General features: G+C 36.7%; 1 protein-coding gene across 15 annotated transcripts in view; it reads left to right on the top strand.

Annotated features, from left to right (window-relative positions):
- The window catches only part of FBXL13 (F-box and leucine rich repeat protein 13), a 309023-nt gene that overhangs the window by 140965 nt on the left and 145028 nt on the right, over positions 1–23030 (top strand). For all 15 annotated transcript variants that reach the window (XR_013173955.1, XR_013174037.1, XM_077155879.1 and 12 more), the window contains 2 exons: positions 11696–11791; positions 17380–17512. Coding sequence is in view for 13 of the 15 variants with exons in the window: in XM_077155879.1 (XP_077011994.1) it covers positions 11696–11791; positions 17380–17512 (229 nt within the window). In the remaining 2 variants the exon portion in view is untranslated. The remainder of the gene's footprint in view (positions 1–11695; positions 11792–17379; positions 17513–23030) is intronic.

Below are 23030 nucleotides of genomic sequence, written 5' to 3'. Positions count from 1 at the left end.
GACAAGTTACAAGATCAACACTCAAAAATCTGCAGTGTTTCTATACATTAGTAATGAGCAATCTGAGGGGGAAATCAAGAAAAAATTCCATTTGCAATTACAACCAAAAGAATAAAATATATAGGAATAAATTTAACTAAGGATACAAAAGACCTATACAAAGAAAACTACAAGAAATTGCTTTAAAAAATCACAGAAAACCTAAGTAGATGGAAGGGCATACCGTGTTCATGGGTTGGAAGACTAAATATAGTTAAAATGTTAATTCTACCTAAACTGAGTTATAGATTCAGTGCAATACCAATTAAAATCCCCAAAATTTATTTTGCAGAAATAGAAAAACCAATTTGACTTACTATTATTTTTTGTTTGTAGGAGCATGTCATTTAAGAAATTGAGTATCTCTTTGTGGTGTTTAATTGGGGGAAAACTTTACTTTTTCTGCAATGGTTCATGAGTATGCAGGACTAGGAAGCCACAACCTTTCCCTTTTTCCTAGTTCTAGAGCTCAGGTGAGGGAAATTAGGTTTGTTTTCTGAGCTAAAGTCCCTGAGCAAGGGTGTTGTTTATTAAATTGGAAACTCTCATTGCTTAAGGGAATTGAAGGAATTGCCTAGGTGGGGAAATTTAATAGTTTTATTTTTTTTAAGTCTAAGGAATTTTACAAATACATATATATTTATTTTATTCTTTTTGCTTACAGTACTCTGGCTCTTTTTTGGTCTCTGTGTCAGGTTCTCTAGAGAAACAGAACCAACAGGAGAAATCTGCAAATATGAGATTTATAAAGATGTTTCATGCAACTGTGGGAGTGGAAGGGTCTAAAATCCATAGGGCAGGCTGTGAAGCTACTGGCTCCAATGAAGGTCTGGATGAACTCTACAGGAGAGGCTCACTGGCTGAAGAAACAGTGAAAGAATCTCTCTTCTCCCTTAAAATCCTCCATCTGATTGGATTATCTCATTGTGAGAGATATGCCTCTTACAATTGATTGCAGATGTTATCAGTTACAGATCCAATCAACTGATTGATTTAACACACCAGCCTTCCAGTTTATCAACGAGCCACAAAATATCCTTGCAGCAACAGTCAGGCCAGTGCTTGCCTGACCAGACAACTGAGCATAATCATTTGGCCAAGTTGACACAAGAACCTAACAATCACAGTCTCACACAGAAGTATTAGAATATAGACAATGTTATATTTATCTTAGTTCTAACTAGCTCAGCATCATTTACTTGTTGCTGTATGGACTAATGCTAACTTTGAGAGCTGGAGAACTTTAACTTTGAGTCCTGGATGTTACACAAATACTTAAAGCTTTAGGGAACTACAAGATTATACAAAGAATTTAGAATTTAGAAATAACAGTTAAAACTTTAGAAGAATTTAGCATCTCAGAATTTAGAAAAAACAGTTAAAGCTTAGGAGTAAATGTGATTGCTGTAAGAGTTTACACATTAAGCTTCAATTTTTTATAAGCATTTTTAAATGAATTTACTTTTAAAATAAAGGCATTTGGCAGTTTTATATTGGGGTCATCAACTACAAACTATAACAGAAGGTTTTCCCCCATTTTACTTTCTCATGTTTACCAGGGTTATGTTAGTTAACATGTAGAACATAATTTTTATACTTGTCTTGTATGCTGGTTTGAAAGGATGTATGTCCCCTAGAAAAGCCATGTTTTAATCAAAATCCCATTTCATAAAGGTAGAATAATTCCTATTCAATACTATAGGTTTAAAACTAATCAGACCATCTCCCTGGAGATGTGATTTAATCAAGAGTGGTTGTTAAGCTAGATTAGGTGATGACATGTCTCCACCCATTTGGGTGGGTCTTGATAAGTTTCTGGAGTCCTATAAAAGAGGAAACATTTTGGAGAATTAGGAGATTTGGAGAGAGCAGAGAATGCTGCAGCACCATGAAGCAGAGTCCACTAGCCAGCGACCTTTGGAGATGAAGAAGGAAAATGCCTCCTGGAGAGTTTCATGAAACCAGAAGCCAGGAGAGAAAGCTAGCAGATGATGCCATGTTTGCCATGTACCCTTCCAGGTGAGAAAGAAGCCCTGACTGTGTTCATCATCTGCCTTCTCACATGAGAGAGAGAAACCCTGAACTTCATCGGCCTTCTTGAACCAAGATATCTTTCCCTGGATGCCTTTGATTGGACATTTCTATAGACTTGCTTTAACTGGGACATTTTCTCAGCCTTAGAACTGTAAATTAGCAACTTATTAAATTCCCCTTTTTAAAAGCCATCACGTTTCTGGTATATTGCATTCTGGCAGCTAGCAAACTAGAACATCTTGCTTCTCTTTTAAAGTCCTTTTGTTGAAGATGAAGTTCTGACTTATAACTGACCACCTGTACTTTTAGAGAAGGCTTGGAGTATAGTAGTTTAACTGACAGGCAAATTTGGTTGTTCTCATGATTTGTAACTTTTAACTTTATATAGATCAGTATTAGGGTAGAAACGACTTCTAAATATATGAATAACATTTCACCCATGTAAATTTAGCTAACAGAAGGATAGAAAATCTCTTTTAATTATTGTAATATTAAACATTTTTCTAAGTAATATGTTAAACTGTTTTAGCATTTTAATTTTACAAGGTGAGAGAACAAATCTTTTATAACAGTTTTCCTTTAAGAATGAGACTTGTCTTCTGAAATAAGGATAAGGTTAACATAAACAAGAAGGATTTTATTCTGATACGATATAAAATTTTTCTTTTAGACAGAGTACTCAGATGGTTAAGAAAAACTTCTTATAACTGTTCATTAAGAGAAGTTTAACAGGGCGGGCCGCAGTGGCTCAGCGGGCAAGAGTGTTTGCCTGCCATGCCGGAGGACCCCGGTTCGATTCCCGGCCCCAGCCCATGTAAAAAACAAACAAACAAACAAAAAATAATAAAATAAACAAAATACTTTAAAAAAAAAAAAAAAGAGAAGTTTAACAGAGAGCAGCACTGACTTAGACAGACAGAATTAATTTTTGTAAATTCTCTATAACTTCTTGTAGTCAGCAGTGATTACAAACAAAACTTACTTTCTTCAATTCTCCTCAACTTTCCACATCCATTCAGGACTTGTAGTCAATAATGACTACAAAATTCACTTATATTAGGTATATGTTAGTTTACAAAGATATTGTAAGACTGTACTTTGAAGCAGTTGGAGGCCAATAAGTTCTGCTGCTAAGGTATTTTTAAAGGTATAGGGATTATTTTGAGACCTTTGGAGCAGCACTAAGTATATAGGGTGGAATTTTATTTTTAAGTCTTTGCCATTTAAAAGCAAATAGGTATTGAGAGTTAGTGCTTTTGAGATTTAGGACTGAAAACTTTCGTGAAGTCAGGGGTTACTCTCAGGCTAAGCCTGGGATACCAAGAGGCCTCAGTCTCAATCAGGGCAAACAAAGGGGAAACACTAACTGAGTTTACTAGTCTTAAGGTGGCTCAGGGACTAAAAAAGATCTCCCTAGAAGGGGGTGGGCATTCAGGAATAATGAGAAATAATTGATGGGGACCCAAAAATGTCCTTGAACCTACAAAGGAGAGGGTAGTGAAGGTTTTAGTTTTGGCTTTGTTGTCAACTCCCATAACTAGACAAGTCCAAGTGGAGATAGGCTCTGAGTGGCAGTTTAGGACAGAGTGGCTCTAATGTAAATTAAGAAATTAATCATACCTGTCCTATTGAGTGTCACCTGGGGCTCCTTTAAGTTGGTCAGATGTGAGTGAATTCACTACAGCCATATGCAGCCTCATGCACCCTGACTGTTCTTTACGTGTTGCAAGCAGGGCTCGAGGGGTTGTCTTGCCCCACCCTTTGGGAGACAGAGCAGTCCCTGGGCCCAAAAGCCCATGTTTAGTGGTACTTGGGGCCAAACATGCCTTAACTCTGGTGGGCTGAGGTTGAGGGTTGTCTTGAGGTTTCTGGCACCCTCTTTGTCAGTGGCCCAGTTGAAACAAGGCCCTTGAGGCTTGGAGCCATGATTTGGGTGAGAAAGGTGCTGTTAACAGCAACTGCAATGAGCTGAGCTTGTTCTTTGGTCCTTTGCTTACTTCTCTTTGCTTTCTCCTCCTCCTGGGCCTTGTTTTGATTGTTAAAGATAGATAACACAGTTTCTAATAACTAATTAGTGGGAGTTTGTGGGTCCATGGAGATCTTGTGCAGCTATCTCCAAATGTCAGAGGCAGACTGGCTGATGAAATGGTACCCAACAAAACCTGACTTTCTTAGGAATCTGGGCTTACTTTAGTACATATTTTGAGGTTTCCACTAACCTCCCCTGGAACAGGGCTGGGTTTTCTTTCTCCTGAGAGATTTCCCTTAGCTTATTACAATTAACTGTCTTGTAGTACATTTTCTCATGCCTTTTAGCAAACAAGTTCTAAAAGTAGTTTGTTAAGAAGATCTTTTTGTCTAATGGAAAAATTGAGACATAGGCATAACACAGTGATAAGTACCTTTCAGGTCCTTGCCTTGGTAGAGAGCTATAAATATTTGGACATAGGGAATTTCTGACTATTTCTCTGTCTTTTACAGACTAGAGGGTGATACTGTAATTGAGAGTCCCATTGGAGATCATTGCTTCTATCTTTTAGTTTACATTGACTATTAGCATTTCCCATTTTCTCTGGAAAAGGAAAAAGAGGAGACCTTTCATTCTCGAAGGTTCCTGTATGTTGAGGGCTAAAAAGAGAGCATAGTTTAGAAGAGAAGTTTTATATTTAAGGTCTATTTCAATAGAGACCAACTGATGGTTCCTGGGGTGGGGGTGGGGAGCTATTTAAAAGAGGTTTTAAAAAAAATATGTGCTTCCTTCTGCAAAGAAGAGTTATGAGGAAGAAGTTTTTGACAGTTTTCCTGGTAATAACATACTTTGCAAGAGCCCTTTTTGGATTTGCCCTGATATAAGGCTATAAAAGCTGTACATAAGGAATTTTTTTGCCACTTTCTCTCCCTCTTAGAAAAAAGATTTAAATGTAAGATAGGGTTATAGCTGACTGTCCTATTTGTGGGCCAACATTGGCCATGTTCCAGGTGATAATGTGTCCAGGCAGTATGCTGTAGAAAATACTGGAGGCACCACCCAGTTTTTAAGGAAGAGAGACCAAAAGGCAGGTTTCTCTACTGGTGCCCAGCATCCAAGGTCACCAACCTGCCATTCTGAGCACTGATAGCCTGGACCCATTGGATTAGTTTTCCTACCCCTGGGTGTCCTAGGGGTCCTCAAAGGCTCAGGAGAATGATGGCCTGTTACCATCCCGAAGCTGCTGAGCCAACCCACTCATCTTCCTGGGTGTCCATGCTTACTGCTTAGATTACTTCCTAAGAGATTAGAAAGGATTTGCTACAAACAAAGGAATTCTATGGAGGGGACTTTCCAGGTCCCAGCCCCAGGTATTGCCATAATTGAGTTAGAGGGAAAGAACATGCTGCAAGGAAATTGGTTTCCTTCTAAGAACGTGGCTTACTATGCTTTTCAGGCAACCAGAGGACTCTAAATATGGACATATTGTAGGACAGGCCAGGAATGAGCTTCCTCCATCCCTTACAGCACAGATCTTACACTCCCTAGCTGATAGTTTTTTGCTGCACTGGGTAATACCTTCAAAAGAGCTAAATAGAACATGCTGGGACTTGAGACGTGGTGACAGACAAAGACGTGGAAAACCCAGAGATAAGAATAGCTAGGGCTTTTGCTTATCCTGAAAATCTCACTTCTGGCATACAGGGGTCGACACTCCCCTTGGAAAGCACTCATTTCCCATGGGCATAAACCAGAGGTGACACTCTAGACTGTTAAACACCTTGTTTGGTAAAAGAATCCTTAGCCCAGAATCTTGTGTTAAAAAAGATGGAATATCTCAGAAGGCATAAAGCCAGACAGAGGAGAAAGATTTTCATGGAGGCAGGAGAGAGGACCTCTGTGGAAGAGGTGAAAAGAACAGATTCAGCAAGAGGAAAGGTCTGGGTCCTCAGAGGGGAGGAACAAACGTGTGGAAGTCTCAGAGAGCTGAGAGAGAGAGAGGCATTTGATTTCGCTCCCATAGCCTCCTGCCCAACATAGGGAGAAGCCCCCAGTCAGGTTCCAAAGGGTGGTCTCACCCACTGCCCTGAGCCCCCTTGGAGCTGCATGCCATGGAGATGGGGCTCATGCCACCTCTGAGGAGGAGGCCAGTGGTTCCACATGAACTGAGTTTATGTCTAGGGGAGCTGCATTTGAGTCCCTAGATTTCCAGAGACAGCAGTGAAAATGAGGAAATAAGAGAGGATAGTGGTGAGTCAAGCGAGAAGAAAAAGCAACAGCCCATGACCAAATCTCCCAGTACTCAACAGCCCAGACATTGGTGAGGAGTGCCTCCTGGCTGGCTTGCCAAAATATGTTGCTGGATTTCGGCTTCCAGGTTCTTGGCCATGCCATGAGAAAAAATTCAAGGGCACAACACAGCATAAGTAAGAAAGCAGAAAATTTACTAAGAACACATGTAAGAGTGACCTGTGGGCACTCTTACAATGAGAGAGGTGAGGGAGGTGAGAGGCTGCTATGGTTTCTTGATGGTTATGCTTTCTTAGGCTAATCAAGACCCTCTATTCCTAAATTGCTAGATGGTATGTTTGTATTTTATAAATTATGAATGTTGAATTTTATTGAATGCTTTTTCTACATTGAATTGATTGTATATCTTTTCTCCTTAAATCTGTTAATGTAGTAGATTGTCCCAAAATAATTTCTAATGTTAAACCAATCTTGCATTCCTTGCATAAACCCAATGGGTTGTGATCTCAAAAAATAGACTGTTACATTAATTTTACTAATAACTTATTTAAAAATTTGCATGCATTCTCATTCATGAAGTCAGCTTAACATTTATGTTTCATATACTGTTCTTGTCTTGATATCAAAGTTCAAATAATCTCACAAAAAGAATGGGAGACCCTTACCTCTTTTTTATTTTCAGGAGTATTTTGCTTGTTAGCATTATCTATTCCTTGAACATTTGATGGAATTTACTCGTAAAACTCTCTGGATCCATGTTAGGTGTTAGTTATTTGTTCTTTATTCACGGACAGAGTTCAAAATACTGATTCAATTCCTCTTATTGTTATTACTTTGTTCATTTTTGTATATCTTCTTGAGTCAATTTTGATGTCAGAAAATTTTTTCTTTGAAAAATTTTAAAATGTTCTGGCTTAACATTTTTTATAGTTTTTATTTTTAAAAAAATTATTAAGGAATAAGTGAACTCTAATAAACTTCCAATGTTTTAAAATTTATAATTAGAACATTTTAATATATGTATACATCCATAAAATCATCACCATAATAAAGATAATGAATAATATACATTTGTATCACCTGAAAAATTTCCTTGTGCTTTTTTTTCTTCCTTTAGGATAGAATTAAACCTTTTTTACAACAGCAGAACATAATGAATGGCTTCCTTCATACTATTAACCTTTCTTCCCTTTTTAAACTAACTAATGTGTGAAATGGATGCCTTTGGCTGACCTCCCACCCCTCCATCCCACCCTCCTCTGAGAGCTGCTGTTTCCTGACCCAGACCCCACTTGTGACACCTATTTCTTGTGCCACTTTTTAATCCCTCCCCTCACTTGTCCTACCCCATCCCATTTTCAAACAACAAATATAATTCTGCTTTCTGTCACTATGGGTTACTTTACTTTTCGTTTTCTAGAATTTCGTACAAATGCAATCATATGATAAAGTCCTCTCTTTTTTTGCCTACCTTCTTTTTTTGTGTGTATTGCCTACCTTCTTTTACTCAGCAAAATAATTCTGAGATTAATCCATGTTTTTGTATCAATAATTTATTCTTTTTTATTGCTGACTAGGATTTCATTGCAGTTTATTCCATGCTTCATTTATTCTTTCACCTGTGGATGGACATTTGGGTTGTTTCCATATTTTGCATATTGAAAATAAAGCTGCTATGAACATTCATGAAAAGTCTTTATATGAACATATGTTTTTATTTCTCTTAGATAAATGTCTGGGACAGAAGTGAGCTGGGTTATATAGAATGTGTATATTAAGTTTTCAAGAAACTGTCAAACTTTTTCCAAAGACCTGGTACACTTTACATTCTTATACGTGCTTCTACATGTACATTCATTCTTACATACATTCTGACACATTCTTATACACGTATAAGTGTTCCAGTTCTTCACAACATCACTGACTCCTACTATGATCAATCTTCATTTTAGTTTTTCTAATGTGCAAATAGGGGTATCTCTTCTTGATTTTAATTTTCATTTCCCTAATGACTGATGTTGAGCATCTTTTCATGTCATGTGCTTATCTGACATGCATATACTTTTTTTTTGGAGACAGGAGAAACAAAAGAGTTCAATACTAAAAAGTGTTTTCTTGAGACTTGCAGGCAGTCATTCATTTTGTGCTTGAAAGGCATTCCATAGTGTGATGTTTTCCTACCATCCTCAGAGTAAAACATAGAATCCAGACTTCTAAAAAGGGTTGTTTCTGGTCTAAACATCCTTGCCAACATTTGGCGTGAAGTTCTGTTGAAGCTCTGCAACAGCCTGAGAGACCTTGAGTCCTTGGCCTGAGCTGCCCTACCAGGTGCTACCTTGTTCTTGGACTATGCAGGGCTGGGGCAGAGCTGTGACTCCCTATTATTGCTCTTAAATCTCTGCTTTATCTATACTTAGGTTGTCTTCTAACCAGTGAATTTTGATAAAATTTATTATATCTATTGATATACTTAGATTTATTTTTCTCATTTCATTTTAAACTATTTACCCTTCTTTTATTGTCTTTCTTTTTTTCTCCTTTCTTGCTTTCTAAATTAGATTCAAGTATTTTATAATCTTCCTGACTTTCATGTTTTAGAAGATATACATAATATTCTCACTATTGCAGTGGTCACTTTTAAATATTTAACATGTGGATTTCCCTTAATAAAGCCTACAGTAAATTAATATCTACACTTTATTCTTAAATAATAACTGGAATCTAGAACGCCTTTAAAGTATTTGTTTTATCTAGTGTTTCTGTTCCATCATGTTTTTATACCCCTACATTAGTCATCATCCTAACATGTTTTTAAAAGGTTAGTGGCTTTACCTACATACTTATTAGATTCTTTGTCCACCATTAAGATTTATATTTTACTACTGGTTTCAGTGTCCTTTAGAAGCTCCTTTGTGAAGGGTCTTTTGGAGGCAAATTGCCAATCTTAAAGTGTTTTACTTAATGCTTATCCTGAGTAATAATTTACTTGCATATTGTTGTGGAAGTTGATAATTATTTTCTGCTGCTAAGTGACATTTTTTTTTTTTTTTTTTTTTTTTTTTTTTTTTTTTAAAGAGAGAGGGAGGAAGGGAAGGAAAGACAGAGAGAAGGAAGGAAGGATGGAAGGGAGGAAGAAAGGGAAACATCTTTAAACATTTTCTTGTTTTTTTTTTTTTTTATTGTATTTTGTTTTTTACATGGGCTGGGGCCGGGAATCGAACCGAGGTCCTCCGGCATGGCAGGCAAGCACTTTGCCCGCTGAGCCACCGCGGCCCGCCAAAGTGACATTATTTTGTAGTTCATATTTCTTTGGTTGCTTTTAAGATTTTCCTTTGCTTTGCTTTTGCAATTTCATTAAAATGCCACAGGTATCTTTTCATTTTCCTGCTTGGGATTTCGTATGCTTTTTGCTGAGAGTTGTTGCCTTTCATCAGTTCTAGAAACTTTTTAATCTATTGCGTTTTTGAATTTTGGTTTATTTTCATTGTCTCCCTTCTCTTCTTCTGGAAATTCCATAAAGACACATGTTGGATCTTCTCATGTTGTCTAATGTTTCTTAGCCTCCTTTGTCCTCTACATACCTTTGACTCTTTATGCTTCATTCTCTGTAATTTCTGCAGTTAGCTATGCCAGTTCACTTATTCTCTTTTCAGGTGTATCTCCTCTGCTATTTAATTCACCTATTGAGATTTTAATTTCAATGATTATATTTTTAATTCCCATGATTTTTTATTCTTTTATAAATCTGCTTTATCTTTTTTCAATATATCCACTCTCCAGTGTTGTATTATTTCTTTTTAGTCTTCATCATTTTAAAGGTTTTATTAACTATCAGACAATTTTATCAATGAAGTCATTGTTTTTCTTTCTGTTGACTTTTATTGAATTTTTTTCCCTTAGGTATGTAATTTTTGTTTAAAGGCTTATTTTATTGGCACTTGATCTGTGGGAATATTGTAAGGCCTGGTTTAAGGATGTGTCTCTTTAGAAAGAATTATCTATTTCTGTCAAATGTACCAGAGTTATTACTAGCTTGGAACCTCTTTTCATGTTACCATGTAGAATTCAATATCAAAGATAAATAAATTCAAATTGGCTTCCATGAATAATTAAAATTTAAATCCCACCTCACAGGATGGCTGGCCTTGGGCTACAGATTCTCTGGGGAAATTTTTGTCAATCCCTAACTGAGTACCTTATTTTTCTTTTTGCCATTTGTTGTATTTTTGCCCCTAGCTCTCTCTTTCAAAATCTTTCATTCTCCCTTTTTTCTTTCTTTCTCTCAAGCTCAGTTTTAAATCCATGCTTTGTATAGTCTCAATGACTTTCTCCCACCCCTACATTTCCAGTAAAGTCTGAACACATTTTTTTATGAAAAGAAGCAATCATCCCCACTGCCCCCTATCCAAAGCAACTATAGCATTAGTTCTTTATCACCAGTCTGTGTTTGCAAGGTTTGGAGTCATGGAATTTCCCTTACTATTTTGAAATTTCTATGTCTTAGTTTGCCAGGGTTGTTGTAACGAAGTACAACTTTAGTTGCTTTAAGCAGCAGGCATTGCTTAAGTTTCTGAATCTCAGTTCGGAGGCTCGAAGTCCACAACCAAGGTGTTTGCAGATCACGCATTTTCTGAAGTCTGTAGTTTTCTGGTGGTGACTTGCTGGTAATCCAGAATTCAGTCTCCACCTCTGTCCGATGGCCATCTCTCTCCTGTCTTCTACTCCTGTGTCTAAATTTCTTCTGCTTGTAAGGATTCCAGTCATTGGATTAAGGCCCATCCCCCACTAATACAGTTTGGCCTCGTCTTAGTAGGATCTTCAAAGATCCTATTTACAAGGGGGTTTGCATCCACAGGTTGGGATTAGGAATGGACTATATCTTAGTGGGAGAAATGATTCAATCCATAACACTCAGGTTCAAAAGAATATTTGTTTTAGCATTTACTTATGTTTTTGTATCAAGAGGGATTTCAGATTTTCTACTATACCATTTTTCCAGAAATAGAAGCCAAGGTGGGTTTATTTATCTTTCCCAGGAATTCTATAAGTTTACATATAATCCAGTACAATTTAGCAAACAATTATTGAATATCTTCCATGTAGCAGCTAATATTTAGGGAAATTACTAGTTTTCTAACAGAATTCTACCTTCATTCAGAAAATAAAACAAATCAGCCTGGCTTCCTCACTGTCACTATGCAGCTATCAATGAAAAGGATCACATGTATCAAAGGCATCAATAGATAAATTCCAGTATTTCAGATAAGATCCCAGCATTTAAACTCCTGCTACTGTGATGTATGGATTAAATTACCAGTATGAACACAGAAAAAGGTAAATAGAAGTGTTACATCAAAGTTCATATATTTTTCTAAATATTATGTCTCTTTTCTTTGTGTTTAGATTTTCCTCTACCTCAATTTAAGAGATACAGTAATATGTGGTCGAGTTAGTCATTCCTGGCTATCGATGACACAGTCAGGATCATTATGGAATGCTGTAAGTAGACACCATCTGAAACTCTGCCTTTATTCTAGGTATGAAAGGAAAGTGGGCTGCTATAAAACCCGTTAGAGTCGGGACTACCCTCTTCCTTTCTCCCTACTATATGGCCACCAGCAGCAGGTGCATTAATTTTTCTTTTGTCCAGGCACAAGCCTGAAGGAAGAGATAAAAAAGATGGTAATATTATCCTAAGAGGTACATTGATAGTATTTTCTAATTTAAATGGTAGAAATAAATTGAACGTTATCTTTTTTTTTGGTATGCTATATGACAGGGTCACATTTCATTCTTTTTCCATGTGAGTATCCCATTATTGCAGCATCATTTGTAGCATTTTTTTGCTTTTGTTTGTTTGTTTTGCTTGTTTGTTTGTTTTTTGGAAAGTACACGGACTGGGAATCAATCCCGGTTCTCCAGCATAGAAGGTGAGAAGTCTACCCTTGCATCTCCAACATTATCTTTTGGATTGAAACAAATCCCTATTGTATTGGGTGGCTTGTACTCTACCTGGGTTCATTACTCAGGTGTGCCTGCTTCCTTCTCATGGGCACAGACTACATGTTGAGTCCATGAATGTGGGAAATAAGAGTATGTGGTTTTTAATGGCTTCTTCATAGCTCATAACTTGGAGGAGACAGTTCTAGAGAAAAGAAAGGATGACCTGAGTGTACCAGGCTGATGATGAAGGTATGAAAAAATTGAAAACCACAGGCCTGGTTGATAAACCATAACATTCATATAGTATTGATACTAATTTCAGCTAAAATGTTAAGTTTATAAACCTCAAATTTCTCATTGTCTTCTGAACAAAGTTACTTAGTGCTAAAAGAGTAATAATTGTGCCTCATCTGAATACTCGCATAATAAATAAGAGTGCATGATAACTAAAGGCAGAAACATTAAATAGGAAGAGCAGCATACAATTGTGGAAAGAGAAATTTGCTGAACATAAGGAAATTTAGCTTCCTATTCTACCTTTGTTATATACTGCCACTTGCTCATGATCTCTCCATCTTTATACAGTGGAGTCTTTAGGCAGAAGCAGTGGGTTTTCCTAACTCCTGCCAGGCTTCTCCAGGATTGTTCCACTCTTAATATTGTACGTATTCTTTCTCCTTCAGACCACTTGGATTTATTTTTTTATCTTTATGGGTTTTCTGAAGGCCAAAGTAATATCCCCAAATATCTGTCACATGACTAAGAGATTTATTTCTTTAAACCAGTGGTTCTCAAAGTGTGGTGTGCTTTACAATAACTTGGTAGTACAAATTCTTGGGTCCCACTCCATACCTACTGAATCAGAAACTCTGGGCAGGGCAGGTAGCATCCAGCAATCTTTGCTTTAACAATCCCTTCAGGTGATTGCAATATGTGCTAAGGTTTGGAAATCACTGCCTTGAAGTAAAAATAAACTTGACAGAAATACTTAATTTGTTAACTAAAGTGGATTAGCTAAGATGGTAACTGTTCTAGTTTGTTAGCTGCCAGAATGCAATATACCAGAAATGGAATGGCTTTTCAAAAGGGGAATTTAATAAGTTGCTCGTTTACAGTTCTAAGGCTGAGAAAATGTCCCAATTAAAACAAGTCTATAGAAATGTCTAATCAAAGGCATCCAGGGAAAAATACCTTGGTTCAAGAAGGCCGATGAAGTTCAGGGTTTCTCTCTCAAGTGAGAAGGCACATGGCGAACACAGTCAGGGCTCCTCTCTCGGCTGGACAGGCACATGGCGAATACGGTGTCATCGGCTAGCTTGGTCTCCTGGCTTCCTGTTTCATGAAGCTCCCCGGGAGGCGTTTTCCTTCTTCATCTCCAAAGGTCGCTGGCTGGTGGACTCTCTGCTTCATGGTGCTGCAGCATTCTCTGTTCTCTCTCTGAATCTCCAAAATGTTTCCTCTTTTATAGGACTTCAGAAACTAATCAAGACCCACTCAAATGGGTGGAGACATGTCATCCCCTAATCCAGTTTAACAACCATTCTGAACTAAATCACATCAACCAGGGAGATGATCTCATTACAGTTTCAAATATACAGTACTGAATAGGGATTATTCTACCTTTAAGAAATGAGATTTATATTAAAACATGGCTTTTCTTAGGGGGCATACTTTCTTTCAAACCAGCACAGTAACCTTGGCAGACTGTCAGGGTCCTTCCAAAGCAGTCTCTTCTTGTCATTGCTGCACAGGGGAGAGAACAGAGCAGACAAGAAAGGGACCATACTGTTATGAGATATAAAGATGTTGAGTTGGCTCGTGGACCTAGAGTCTCTCACATTATCACTCCTCTTAGTTTCTTGGTGTATGTTTTATACTTTCTGCAGAATGGTTCCAAACCACCAATTCACTAGTCAGTCTAAGCATGGGATAGCATTAGGCCTCCAATCATCAGCAAGTAAGGAAGGGTGGTGAAGGCAGCTTTGACTGGACTTCAGGCACCAGAGAAGATATTGCCACTGTAACATTGATTGATAATGTAAATGCTCATAGTTATTTAAAGTATTATCCAAGAAACAGAAAAGAGAAGTTGTAGGAGAACAATATATCGTTTTTTATTGTTGGCTGAGTCCTCTCCCATTGCTTCTTTGAAATGAGAAACTCAGACATGTTCCAGGTTATAAGAGTAGTACAAGAGGTACTAACTAAGGTCCTAATACTAGGTAGGGCAAGAATAGTACAGAAATGCCAGCCCAAGAGTTTATATTAGGAAATGCCAGGGTGTGTGCATGTCTGTATTCAGGCAAATGCGCTATAAATTTCAAACAGGCTTTGTGTACTACCTCATGTTATGTCTTTTAGCCCTATTTCATGTCATTTTGAATCAACTAATTTTATTTATTCCATATTTTGTGTTGCTTTGTTATATTTTATGAAATAACTGTAGTAATTACTGTGTGTATGTAAAATAGCTTTAAAATAAAATATTAACAGGGCTTATCACCAGGTGGTAGAATTATGAATTATCGTCTACTTTTTGTATTTGTTTGATATATTCAAAGTTTTCCACAATGAAAATCTATTTTATTATAGCTTTTTTTTCTGGTGGTGGTGTGTTCTAGTTTGCTAGCTGCTGGAATGCAATATACCAGAAACGGAATGGCTTTTAAAAAGGGGAATTTAATGAGTTGCTAGTTTATAGTTCTAAGGCTGAGAAAATGTCCCAATTAGAACAAGTCTAAAGAAATGTCCAGTCAAAGGCATCTAGGGAAAGATACCTTGGTTCAAGAAGGCCGATGAAGTTCAGGGTTTCTCTCTCAAGTGAGAAGGCACATGGCAAACACAGTCAGGGCTTCTCTCTCAGCTGGAAGGGCACATGGCGAACATGGCAACATCTGCTAGCTTTCTCTCCTGGCTTCCGTTTTCATGAAGCTCCCCGGGAGGTGTCTTCCTTCTTCATCTCCAAAGGTCGCTGGCTGGTGGACTCTCTGCTTTGTAGTGTTGCTCTCTCTGAATCTCTCATTGTCCAAAATATTTCCTCTTTTATAGGACTCCAATAAACCAACCAAGACCCACCCAAATGGGTGGAGATATGTCATCCCCTAATCCAGTTTAACAACCACTCTTGACCAAATCACATCATCCAGGGAGATGATCTGATTACAGTTTCAAACATACAGTATTGAATAGGGATTATTCTACCTTTATGAAATGAGATTTATATTAAAACATGGCTTTTCTTAGGGGGCATACTTCCTTTCAAACCAGCACATGGTGGTAGTTTGGGGACCCAGGGAAAGAGAGTACTGGGCTAGGAGACTATTAGTGCCTCTCATTAGCGCACCTACAGCCACCAGTTCTGAGAGAAGGTAGTGGGTTGATCATAACTTGCCTCTCTTGTACATACTTTCTCATGGCTCAGTGACAAATGCGAATTTGCTTCACCCACTCACTCCTTTTGGCAAGCTTAGGGGGTGAAGCTATTCACTAGGCAAGGCCTTAGATCCCGGGGTCTCAGAGTTGGACTGTGTGGCAGCCATTCCTGAACAAGGATGTCATTCTCCAAAATTGGGAATTTTTCAGTTCTCCCAAGGTATCAGCATTGCTCGGCCTTGTACCTGGTCAATTCTAACTACCCTAGAACACTTAGTCTAGTGCTCAGGGAAGTGTACAAGCTCAATTAACATTGCTCCCTTCATCCCTCTTCTCCCTTTCTCTTTTTAAAATGTTTTATTGTGGTAACATGTAGACAACCGAGCATTTCCCATTTTAACCATTTTCCAAGGATAAGAGTTCAGTGACATTAATCACATTTACAAATGTTGAGCTACCATCACTGCAATCTATTACCAGACCTTTTTTTCATGACCCCAATTAGAAGCTCTGTACCCATTAAGCAATAAAACTCTCCTTTCCCAGCCACCCCTCACCCCTGGCCCCTGGTAACTGCTAATCTGCTTTCTGTCTCTATGACTTTGAATATTCAAGTTATTACATATAACTGAAACAATACCATATTTATCCCTTTGTATCTAGCTTATTTCATTCCACATGATGTCTTCCATGTTCATACATAGGTAGCATGTAGCAGAACTAAGTTCCATTTTAGGGCTGAATGTCGATGAACACTTGGATTGCTTGTGTCTTTTAGCTGTTGTGAATAATACTGCTATGAACTTTGGTGTATGGATATCTGCTCAAGTCCTTGTTTTCAATTCTTTTGAGCAAAGTCTGTGTTCTTAATTACTAAATATTTATAAGAGAATGCAGGTCTGTCATTTGTTCTTCCCCTATTGGGCAGAGTAGAATATTTGTTCTTCAGGTTCTTTAACTATAATATAACCTTGAACTCTGCTTAGTAGTGAGGAATACTATTCATGAAGGATTTGAATCCATTAAGTTCTCTAGATATTGTGAATTTTGCCCCTGAATTAAATCAGCCAATCAGAGAGTCTAGCTTTTGGACAGTCACTTTAGGCTTTCTCTTACTAAGTTGTGCTTGTCTGTCTTGAACTAGGCTTGTTTGGTGTACTGTTCTATGGAAGGTCCGCAACTTATTTAATCAGTCTCGTGCTGAAGGACATTTAGGTTGCTTCCAATCTTTTGCTATTATAATGCTGTAGTGAACATTCTGTTCCATATTTTTTGTACAAATGCATGATTATATCTGTAGAATAAATTCATAGAAGTACATTTGTTAAGTTAAAGGTTGAAGTGATTTTTAATCACAAAATGTTGGAGTTTTGGGGTATCTTTTTTTCCCAAAATTTTCTCAGCCTGCTCCGATCAAACTTTTTGATATCTTATTATTTTGATTTGTATACCTCAATCCACAAGGAAGATTGGCCATTAGTTAATATGTTAATAGTCATTTTGTGTTTACCTTTTCTAACTAGTTTACTTATCAGTCAACTCAAATCATTTTTGGAAAGAAGCAGGTATATATATATGTATATATGGTCATTTAAAAATGAAATTTGCATATGTTACTAAATAGAGCATTCAGCTAACATTTAAGTTTCTTTTTTCAATTTGGAAATGATGTGATGAAGAGATTTTTAGTACTTGATGTTTTAAAATAGTTTAAATTTTCACATACAGCAGATCTTTCTCATTTCTTAATGATTTTTGTTTATCCTTTTTAGATTGATTTTTCCACAGTAAGAAATGTGATTTCAGATAAATATATAGTGTCTACTTTGCAAAGGTGGCGTCTAAATGTGCTGCGTTTGAATTTTCGTGGTTGTCATCCCCGAGTGAAAACTTTGAGATCTGTCAGTAAGTATGCTCCATTGTAACTATTTTTCTCTCTGTCCTGTATTCTGATTAAACAGATATAAAATATAAATAAGATGGATAGTACAGTTACAGTATTAGTTGATAAGAATCTCAATTACAACCATTTAAAAAGCTTATACTGTGGTCATCTCTTACTGGATTGTATGCCCTGGAAATTGGAACTTGGTCCATTCTTCTCTGCCCACTTTTTTTTTAGGTCAGCATTTGTTTTCTATGTATCTATTTGTCATACTTAAGGACATGTGTCAACTTGGCCAAGTTGTGGTACCTGTTTATCTGATTGGGCAAGTGCTGGCCTGTCTGTTGCAGTGAGGACATTTCATAGGATTAGATCATGATCACGTCAGCTGCATCCACAGCTGATTCCATTTGTAATCAGCCAAAGGGGAGTGTCTTCTACAATGAGTGATGCTTAATCTAATCACGGGAAGCCTTTTAAGGAGGATTCAGAGGAGACAGGTCCCATTCCTGCTTTGGCTGGTGAGCCTCTACTGTGGAGTTCATCCAGACCCTCCATCGGAGTCGTCGGCTTCACAGCCTGCCCTGTGGATTTTGGACTCTGCGTTCCTGCGGTTACGTGAGACGCTTTTATAAATTTTATATTTGCAAGTATTCCCTGTTGATTCTGTTTCTCTAGAGAACCGTAAGCAATACACTATTTATCATCAATTTATTAACCAAAAATTAGACTGTATTCTCATTTAAAAATTCTAATAGAGAATACAAGCAGTCTCACTTCTTTCACCTGCTCAAATCCATTCCCTTACTCAAAGATACCTACTGTTATCAGTTTTCTAAATGTTTTTCTAAAATACATGTGCATATTCATATATAAAATTAAAATGCATGTTTTTAATTAATTTTTAACATTTAAAGAAGTCATGCTGTACACGTTCTATTTATTTTTTTACTTCCTTGAAACTATCCATGTCAGGACATACAGACTTAGTGAACTATTTTAAACACTTCAGTCATTTTTCCATATTATGGATGTATGATAATTTAGTTAACCTTTCTCCTGTTGAGGGACATTGTTATTTACAATTTTTCTCCAAGCTACTTTGTACTTTCTTTTTGATATTTGTTTTTAACTTTTGGGCTACATATTTTACTTTCTAAATACACTCCTGGAAATGAGAGAAAAGGTATATTTTTAAAGTATACACCCATAATGACCCACGATAATGGAAAGAGTGTCATATACATGTATAAATATCAACATGGATAAGCTTAAAAAATATTAATGGATGATAGCAAGTTGCAGAATGGTATATATAGTATTATTTGTATATAATTTTTCATTGTGAAATACAGAAATATATAATTTAATTTTTTATTTTTAAATAATTTCAAGGTCACACACATAAACACAATATGCATGGCAATGAAGAACTCCATAAAAATAGTAATTACCTCTGGGGTATTGTGCTGGTTTGAAACTGTTATGTACCCAAGAAAAGCCATGTTCTTTTAATCCAGTCTTGTGGGGGAGGACCTATTGTTGGGTAGGACCTTTGATTAGGTTGTTTCCATGGAAATGTGACCCCACCCATTCAAAGGTTTTAATCAGTTTACTGGAATCCTTTAAGAGGGAAACATTTTCAATAGAGCTCAGAGCCTACCATAGGAAGAAGAGAGATGAAACCAAAGAATAGATGTTTGGAGATGCAGAAGGAAGCACCCCAGGAGACACCAGAAGCTGAGAGGGCCATTTGAAACCAGAAGCTGGGCGAGAAGGATAGCAGACGTCGCCTGTGCCTTCCCATGTGACAGAGAAACCCTAGCACAATAGGCCTTTCTTGAGTGAAATTATCTTCTTGTTATGCCTTAATTTGGACATTTCATGGCCTCAGAAGTATAAATTTGTAATCTAATAAATCCCCTTTGTGTAAGCCAATCCCTTTCTGGTATATTGTGCTCTGGCAGCATTAACAAACCGAAACAGGTAGAAAGAGTTTTATGAAATGGGAAAGAGGTACACTAGGTGTTTCACTTATATCTGTAATTATTTTTTTGTTGGAGAAGAAAGAACATTATACAAAATAAATGAAATAATTCTGATTGCTTATCTCCGGTGTTGTAGAAAGTTTAGCTTTTTGTATGTTATTGTATCTCACCATGTATTAAACTTTCTTCTCGGTTTTAATAGTTGCTCAGTTGATTCTCTAGGCTGTTTTAGGGGTACTACCAAATCATTTGTGAATACTGACATTTTATTTTCATTTTTTCCCGTTCTTATATCCGCACCCCCCTCATTTTATTGCTTTGCTTAGGCCCTCCTTTGCATTTCTGAAAAGTGGCAGTGATATGAGGCATCTTATTCATGACTCATTCTTAAAACAATTTTAATGAGAATAGCTCTAATGTTAAGATATCTTTGAATTTCTGGGACACACCATACTGGGTAATATAATGCTGTTCCCTCTTTAACAGCTGCCACATTCTGAGTGTTTCTCATCTAAACTGGTCATATTGAGCTTTGGGTTTTTGGGGAGTCTTAATTTCTGATCTATCAAGACCATTCCTACCTGTTTAATAGGCATATTTATGGATTTCTGAAAAATATATATCAATTTACTTCTTGGAATTGGACCAGAAGAAGAAAGCTGACACATGTGCTTAGTCTGCCATTTCAAACCAATTCATTACTTTTGTAGTAAGAACAAGTTAACAAAATAATTAGAAAGCATAATGTTAGCCACCAAAACTCTCTTTCTCTCTATATTTGGTAACATCAAAAAATTAAAAGGGAAATATACTATTAAAATAAATCTACAATTTCTGAAGAAGGAAAATGGACTCAAGATGCAACATTCAGGATTCTAGTTTGACCTTTAGACAAGTTTTTGATAGCAATGGTGGTTGAACAATGCTATGAGTTTCTCTGAAATGCTGAAGTATGTGTGCCTAGAAGCTATTATTAGGGTATTTTTTGAGAATAAAAATTCCTTACTGTGAACATTGTGTGGCAAGATTTTAAATCATGCATATGTGTGCAAAGGGGATTACTATAAATTCCACAGTTTTCTTCATAATGCTATCTTTAGCTCAATATGGTTAAACTCTAGAGTGTGAAATGAATAAAAATAAAACAGAATTATAAATAGTAAATTTGATTGGAAACTTGGACATTGTGATCAGAATATTCTATTTAGGATTTTTATATTACTCAATAGCTAACAAATAAGATTTTTTGTTGGCATGATCCCTAGAAATATAATAAAATTGTCATTAATTTGAATATTTTGTTTTTATTTCTCGTGGATATTTGCTTCACTCTTATTTATTATACTTTAATAACTGTTTGGGACAGATAGGTCCTTAAATGGCAAATTTGAGTTTCTTGAAAGTACTGGGATAAAACCAATTCTATATTTGTTTTATGAGATTAGAGATACCAGGTTATAGGTGTTTTTAAAACCGTAGATGCCTACTCCATTCACCCTGTTATATTAATTTTGACTAGTAGAAAACTCTGAAAATGCTTGAAATTTTTGGCTTGCTTGAACAGAAAAGCCAGATAGCTTAGCCAAAGAAGAGGTGAAAGGTTTGTTTTTTTAGACTTATGTTAATCAAGTATAGAGAAGTTATGATGGGAATTATGCTTAGCCTTAGTATAGGGATAAAAGAAGGATACGCATAATCTTAAATAATTGATATTTCTAACATTCCTAAGTAGCATGGGGGTTTACAGTACAAGCTTTGGGTCATTCAGTTCTGGGTCAATTGCAGGATGGGACACTCCCTTGTTGGGATGTTGTAAGAATAAAATAGGTGATATATGTAAAATAACTTGACTAGTGTTTGCACATAGTAAGTGCACAATAATTATTAGATGTTTTTCTTATTGAATTTATAATACCCAATTCACAGGGTTGTGAGAATTTCTTTTTTTTCTTTCTTTTTTTTTACATGGGCAGGCACCGGGAAATGAACCCGGGTCCTCGGGCATGGCAGGCAAGCATTCTTACCTGCTGAGCCACCGTGGCCCGCCCAATTTCTTGAGAATATATATATTAAATGCTTAGCTTAGTGTCTAGCACATTGTAAATGCTCAATAATTATCAATAAGTGTTGTCTTCTTTCTCTTCTCCTTGTTCCCCTCCCCCTCCTCCTTTTCCTTCTTCTTCTTGTATTTAGAGATATAGGAATCTAAAGCAGAAACTCTGACTCTGTGACAAAACCCATAGACCAAGGAAACAGAAAATGACTATTTGAAGCTGTGTACAGTTCTGCTAGGGTCTGAACCTACCTAGGAGGTGAAGGTTAGGCAGATCCTTCCTGGGACTAGCCAGTTCCTTCAGTCTTTGTGTGAATTTAGAGGCGAGTTATCAAAAAGCAAAGTGCCTGATAATTTAAGACAGGAAGAAATGGAACATAATTTTAAGAATAGGAAGTGATAGAGACAAGAAGCAAAATGAAAGGACTCTGGATCAAATACTGAAAATCTTCCACAGAGTTTTTATCTGCTTCCACATAAAGACTTTTCCGTGATGCTCAGGTACAAAGCCCACTGGGAAGTTTGAGATGGAGAAGAAATGGGGGATAGGGATAGCGTAACATGAGGTTGTAACTTGAATAGAGAGTACAGAGAAGAGCATATAATGAAAATGCCTTAGTCAAATTCTCTAAGATGCAATGGAAAAATTGGCCATATGTTCATTATACCACATAATGATATATCAAAGTTATATCAGATGTATAGCTTTTATCTTAGCTCAGATTTATATCATATCTCAGGTAGTTTGTATTTGTTTCTGATGTTCAAGATAGTCTAAAATATTATCTTGCAATATTTTATTGTGTATTTAAAAATGTATTGTAGTGCACAGGTGGTTCAGTGGTAGAATGCTTGCCTTCCTATGTGGGAGACCTGGGTTCAACTCCCAGACCATGCACCCCCCCCCCCAAAAGTGTATTAATTTGTATATATCCGGAAATGAAATTCTTAGTACAGATGTCTTTATCATGGAAACAATTAAGCATACAAGCTTGAGTAGACCTTTATTTTTTAAGGAAGTTAAATATCATGTTGGTCTCATTTTTATGCTATTTGAAATTTGTCAAAGATCATTTATAAACAAGTTTTAATGCTAGAAACCTTAGTATATCAAAATTAAGGTCAATCTTAGGTGGGCAACGGTGGTTCAGTGGCAGAGTTCTCACCTGCTATGCCAGAGACCTGGGTTCATTTCCCAGTGCCTGCCCATGTTAAAAAGAAAAAACAATTAATGCCAATCTTAGAGATACTTTTAGCTTTTCAAGTTTTTCTCTAACCCCTACCCCCCACCCCCTAGCTGATGTCAGCTAATCTCTTGCTGTGTCTAGAATTAAACACATTTGTGACAAGAAGTTTGGCTTTAGATTGTTAGATGAAGATACATATTGGCTGAACTTTTGGGCTGTTTGGCTAAATGATGACAATAGTTTTACTTGTGATCCGTGTGTCTACAAAAACTTTAGAAGAAGACTAACTTTAAAATGTTATCTTAAAATG

This window comes from Tamandua tetradactyla, chromosome 1 (assembly GCF_023851605.1).
Source record: "Tamandua tetradactyla isolate mTamTet1 chromosome 1, mTamTet1.pri, whole genome shotgun sequence".
Classification (NCBI taxonomy): Eukaryota; Metazoa; Chordata; class Mammalia; order Pilosa; family Myrmecophagidae; genus Tamandua; species Tamandua tetradactyla.
Note: the sequence above shows the minus strand (reverse complement) of the source record. Positions and strands in the feature narration are given on the sequence as shown.